At 39.3% G+C, this 6,207-nt stretch overlaps 1 protein-coding gene across 1 annotated transcript; it reads right to left on the minus strand.

Annotated features, from left to right (window-relative positions):
• Positions 1 to 1,798: 1,798 nt before the first annotated feature.
• LOC121055789 (EPIDERMAL PATTERNING FACTOR-like protein 6) lies at positions 1,799 to 4,606 on the minus strand. The gene is made up of 2 exons (XM_040529048.1): positions 4,114 to 4,606; positions 1,799 to 2,419 (listed from the first exon to the last, which is right to left on the minus strand). Exons 1-2 carry the CDS (start codon positions 4,226 to 4,228, stop codon positions 2,103 to 2,105), a joined length of 432 nt encoding a protein of 143 aa, XP_040384982.1. The 5' UTR covers positions 4,229 to 4,606; the 3' UTR covers positions 1,799 to 2,102.
• Positions 4,607 to 6,207: the final 1,601 nt, after the last annotated feature.

Here is a 6,207-nt window from a genome sequence, read left to right on the forward strand (position 1 = left end):
TATAATTTTTGACTCTTTGTCTTATTTAAATTTTTTTAATTGATATTTTTGTTTTTATTAGATGATAAATCATAAATAGTACTTTACGTGTGACTAATTTTTTTCTAATTTTCTAAAAAATTTTCAAATAAGACGGATGGTTAAACGTTGGATACGAAAACCGGAGAATTGGTTTTTTTAGACCGAGGGAGTATGTGCATAGCCGTCAAATCCTTGAGGAGACGATGGAGTTCCAAGCCAAGATTTTTAATCATGAGCAAACAGACAAGCTCTTGTATTTTTCCTTCCACTTTGTTGTTTTCTCCGCTTACCAGTCAAACAGTGGAAATAGTTTTGACCAGATTATTAGTTTATTATGTTACCGTATTTTATTTATTAATTAATTATACGTGCATGATGTGTTGTGCTTGTGCATGGGAACCAAAGCTAGATATGCGCGGTGAATTTTGGCTTAGGTGTATATCTCTCTCTGAGTAGTGAAGGATAGATCGAGGTGTAGCCAAGAGCGGATTCAGGATGGGGCTGGTTACCTTTTTCTCCTGCAGCCCCCCTCTTCTTCCCTTTCCCTCTCTCTCATTTTCTACAAGTGATCCAGCGTTTAGGGGTTTGGAGTACCCACAGATCCCACGCTGGATTTGCTCCTGGGTGTAGCTACTTTTTTGCTATTTTTTTAAGTGGATTAATGTGAGGTGGTAAATGATTATTATTAATTGATATGGGAAAATAGGTAATTTTAGGAATTTTAAAGGATTTAATTACACAGGAAACGGTTCAATTCTTCTGTTACGAGAAAAAATAAGGTATGGAGCAAATAATCCACGGTAATAAATTGTTGAGACAAGCTGCAGCAGTACAATCGGCCATTCCTGCATCCATGCATCCACAGGAAATGAAAAGGTTTTCTCCATGCATATGTGCATGATGTTGAGGTACAGGTGTACCTTGGTACATGGGTCACACGAGCCCTGAAGTTTGAGGATAACTTTGTCCTAGCATTTTGGTACTGCAATATGAAAATGTTGCTCTCCATGCATCCATGTGATGATGTGATCTATCAGAGTGACCTCACCAAACTTTAGATCAACTGAGAATTGCCTTTCACTCTGTCAGTCCAAACTTTCAATTAACCAGCTTTTCAGTTTCCTGTTCAGCGTTTAACCATCCGTCTTATTTAAAAAAATTTAAGACATTTTAAAAAATAGTCACATGTAAAGTACTATAATATATTTATGATTTATCATCCAATAAAAAAAATATTAATCATAAAAAATTTAAATAAGACGAAGAGTCAAAAGTTATTGGTAAAAAGTGAAAGATTGATTTATTTTGTGACGGAAGGAGCAGTCATTTTGTTACGGCCGATATGGCTTTATTATTAGTGCCGAAGCCCTAGTCATTTTGTTACGGCCGATATGGCTTTATTATTAGTGCCGAAGCCCCTAACTACTACTCTCTCTTCTATAAAAATAAGCATTGTTAAGTTGTTAGAATGGATTAAGGTTAACGAGAAAATGTTGTATTATCCTTGAACATTTGCTATGAGGATAGGTGAGGATAAAAAAATTACGAAAAGCGATTGATTAGAACTATTATTTAAACTTTTAAAATACCTTTATTTTAGAACGGAGTCATTAGCATTCTTTCTCATCGTGCACCACTTTTAGATGGCCATATCTACCAATCAATATCACGACAAAATCGCACGACGTAATTATGAACCAGACAGATAATTATCCATCTTAACTAACGCATTAACTAAGAAGGCAAATTAAATAAAAAACAACCTAGTAATCAATAAAGCAAAATACAGAGAGAGACAGCATACGCAGTAATTAAGCTTAAGAACTTGAACTTGCACATTTACAAACATCACGAGCATGCATCAACAGTTCAGTACACCATCATAATTAATTAAGACCTGGCTAATTCATTAACTAGTTAATCACCACAAAATAACCTTTAATTAACTTACTAATTTCTCTCTCTCTTTTATACCCCCTTAGTTTCAAAACTATGCTACCGAATCGATCGCGCGACGACACGGTAACATGCATGCATGCATGGCCGGCCGCCTAACCGGCGGCGAGCGGCGGCGGCTGTGGTCACGGCATGAAGAGCTTGTCGCCGCACTTGCAGCGCCACACCTCCGGGTAGTACTCCCACTGGGCGCCGACGCCCGGCTGGATCGCCACGTGCACCGGCCGGCACGGCGTGCACCGCCCGCACCGCGCCCGGCACGTCGGCGGCGAGGACCCCGGGCCGATCAGCTGCCGCCGCCGCAGCCGGAAGACGCCCGCCGCCGTGTCGTCGTCGGAGTCGGACGCGGCGCTGGTCCTTGTCATCAGCGACGACGACGAGCCGTCTAGTCTCCTCACGTGCGCCGCTGGTCGTACACGGGTAGGCCTCTCTGCAGCGGCAACTGTAGCACATATATTATTCACCGACACGTACGAGTTAATTAGAACTTTACTAAAAGTATAACGCTACGTATTAATTACTATGTTTTTTCACCACAAAAGGGCTGAACTGAAATGCAGGAAAAAGTAAAATTTATACTTACTCCGTTTCATCTATACTACCTCCAAATATTTTATACGGCGATGTTATTTCTTGATTTACGTTTAACCATTAATTTTACTTAAAAAATTATGCAATTATAAATTACTTTACTATGATTTGTTTTATCATTAAATGTACTAACTACTCGACACTGGACAACACTGTTCATATTTAAACTTTGCTTATTCATTTTCAGCAAGAAAATTTCCAAATACCTAAATAGAAGCCATTTATATATCGAAGTGTACTGCTGCTATATATGAATTAAACTTCAGTGCATCATAATGTGTGGTGACCAGCTCGCTGCTAATTAGACTTGGTGGTGGTGGTGGTTAGCATATGGTCGGCGCCCTAAACGTTAAGCAGGTGAGACCAAAAACGTATTTGTGGCTGATTGGCTCTGGATCGTACGTGTATTGGTTTTGCATGAGGTGTTTTTTCTTTTTTTTCGCAGAATCTTTCTTTCTCTCCTGCACTATAGTTGATGTCGTATATATTTAGCAGCAGTAGTAGTAGGTTGTGTTATACTGTATTATTTATGGTTTTCTGGACAAGAGCATGCAGTGCCAGCGTGTGGGCACCAGGACTACTGCTGGAGAAAAGACCCTGGTTGGTGAAGACCAAATGAGAATATTAGAGAGAGAATTAAAGGGAAGATTGAAGATGATCACGTAAAACGACAAGGTTTATTAGTAAATGGTTAATTAAGTATTGATTAGGGATAAGGCTGAGAAATATATTAATATGATTTTTTTTAAATACATATATATATATTTAATAAAAACACTCATTTAACTGTTCAAAAGCGTGTTTATAGAAAATAAGGAGATTTTTCACCACTTCAATCACAAACAAACCCCGCCTACTACTAGGATGTGCATCTTGAAATTAAAATGGGTGCAGATTGAGCTTGTTTAATCAGAAAATTATAGGGAAGCTAATAAGATCTTGTTCCTGTTGGTTTCTTTGAATGACATGCAAGGGAAGGAATTTTCTAATTGCAATCTGGTGTTCTTGCTAATTACACTTTAGTCTCTGAGCTGCCATACATAGCAGAGGAAGGGTGTGGAATGCAGCTTTGCAGGCAAGAACTACACCGGGACTCTTTTCATCAACAGAGAGAGGAGAATCACATCAAATGGTCACCAACTCACCATTTGACAGAAATTAAGCAAGTGAAAGAGGAACCTTGGTAGGGGTACATACACAAGGAGGGTACAGATTAATTTAAGGTCGATCAGGCTTAAGGTTGTTTAACCTAAGGGAAAGTAAATAAAACATAGTAAAGATTAATCGAGGCATCGAGCTGCATGCAGTTAATTAGCTTAGCTTAGCTAGATCCCGATGAACCTAATTAGAGGGCCAGTTTGGTCCTCGGACAAAAATGAAAGGCACCAAAAGTGGGAAGTGAAAAGCAGTGCGAGAGCAAGTAATCACTGGTTGTGGTGGTCATGCACAAGATCAAAAGACTACACGCTCAGATCAAAAAGGACATGCATCAAAAGAAGAGCTAGCTAGCTAGCTAGCAAGAATGGCCATGGCAGTGGCACTCACCAGCGGCCGCGGCGAAGACGACGACGACGGCGACGGCGAACGAGAGCGACCAGCGTCGTCGTCCCCGCCAGCTCCGGCTCCGGCAGCCGCAGCTCACGTCGACGCCCACCACCATCGCCGCCGCCGGAGAAGACCGACGAAGAAGCTAGATCGGTCGATCGATCACCGCCCAGCTCTAGCTAGCTCTCCTTCCTGCAGGCGGCAATGGCCGCGGCCAGCTCCACGAGCGAGCAGGCAGCCGGGCAGGGGCTCGATCTGATCCCTGATCTGCAGCTCCGGCCTCCGAGCAGGCGCCCGCTCGTGCGTGTGCCAGCAGACAGTCCGTCGTCAGTCACAGGCTCACAGGCACACGCTTTTGAAAGAGAGAGACAGAGAGAGAGAGGAAGTGATTGCTGGGAAGGAGGAGTAGTAGTAGTACCAATGCTACTGCTCGGCTCAGCTATGTGAGCTAGAGGAGGGGAGTGATTGCTAGCTGCTGGCTGCTGCTGCAGCGTGTGAGTGAGTGAGTGAGTGAGTGAATGAGGTAGCTACAAATAGTTGATAGGAACGGCTGTGGTGGTGCCCCGGTGTATAGCATGGACCTGTTTGTAATAATTTCCTACTTTTATTAAAAATTTTATTTCTCTGTTGAAAATAGAATCTTTTCTGTCTATAAATCTGAACAATGACAAAGAGATTAACGGTTATGATATGTAAATACGTTATATAGTGTGCCTCTTATGGTTGTATTGGGTATATATCTGCTTGGCTATGAAGAAGGAAGACGGTAACAAAGGCGTCTCTGGCTCTAGTAAAAAATGGCTACATATATGATACCCAGTTGATAATTATTTAGCTCCAAGTACTATTGAAATGTGTTTTTAGGGCTATGCATTATATTATGATAAAAATAGAGTTGGTTATACTTGTGGTGCTATAATTTCATTATAAACAGTCAAAAAGAATTTACTATGTGAATTTTAAAACTTGCAAATAAATTTTACAAAGTACATTATTTCTTAATACATATTATATACTAGAATTATGATAAAAACAATTGATTATCCACTTCTTTTTTTTTTGAAGACCGATTATCCACTTCAAAGATGCGATTTGGAGATGTAAAAGCTATCGTACTTACATACGACAGAGAAATAGCAATCACATAGGAAAAGTGACTGAAAGGTGAAAGCAAGTAAAAAATGTGTCAGCATACTTTTGACAAAACTGAAATAAATTGTATGGACTGAGATCACCTACAGTAATACACGTTAAAATGTGAGCCCTATGGTATATGAGGCTTACCTGTCAGTCTACGGTACTGCAGAGGATACGTGCCCAAATGGTATAATTTTTACTCTTATAGCAGTCCAAAAGCCCATCGACCATGAATGTGGGATGCACGGTAGGTTATGGTTTAGCAGATCGAGAGCACGTGGGCGTAATATTCGTATAGGAAATAGATTTTAATCCGGAGGGCATAGCTTGAAAGTTGGTTCATCAACGTCATTAATTGTCAAGATACACTAATTTTGTTCAGTTCTAATGTCATTTTTATTGTCAAAACAATTTAACTATAGATTTTCACCAAAGGTTGTCAGGTAGCCTGACCATATGGAACATTTGTAGCTTCGTAGAATGTTCTATTATTTTTACATGTCATATAAATATTCATGAAAAAATAAATAGTTTAATAAAATAGATTAATATGTGACATATCACTCTATAAATATGATTCTCAAATTCAATATTTCTAAGTTGAAACAAAAGGAACAAATAGATTAAACTCTGATGAGTAATTTGCGTGTATTCACTATCACAATTGTTCTTTTAACTTGTACTCTGATGAGTAAGTTGAATTAATATGATCTTCAATATTTATGCAGTAATACCATATATTTATCTATCTTGTCAAAGAAAAAACTCCATAACCATTTAGAAGACATATGTCCGTCGAGGATTTAAAAGAGTTTTTTTTTAAATCAACCTTGTCTAAACAATGTTTGACAAATGCTTGGTAAAACTAATTATACATTCCCCAAATTCTCTGTAGTGTTCATTATCTAAACATTTTCTAGTATATTAATTGTTATTCATAAACAGGTACTCCCTCCG

The sequence above is a fragment of the Oryza brachyantha genome, chromosome 11 (assembly GCF_000231095.2).
Source record: "Oryza brachyantha chromosome 11, ObraRS2, whole genome shotgun sequence".
Classification (NCBI taxonomy): domain Eukaryota; kingdom Viridiplantae; phylum Streptophyta; class Magnoliopsida; order Poales; family Poaceae; genus Oryza; species Oryza brachyantha.

Coding starts and splice junctions, on each gene's coding strand:
- LOC121055789 (XM_040529048.1), bottom strand. CDS start 4,228: ATGGTGGTGGGCGTCGACGTGAGCTGCGGCTGCCGGAGCCGGAGCTGG. Junction 2,420..4,113: donor CGTCTTCGCCGCGGCCGCTG/GTGAGTGCCACT, acceptor TATGTGCTACAG/TTGCCGCTGCAGAGAGGCCT.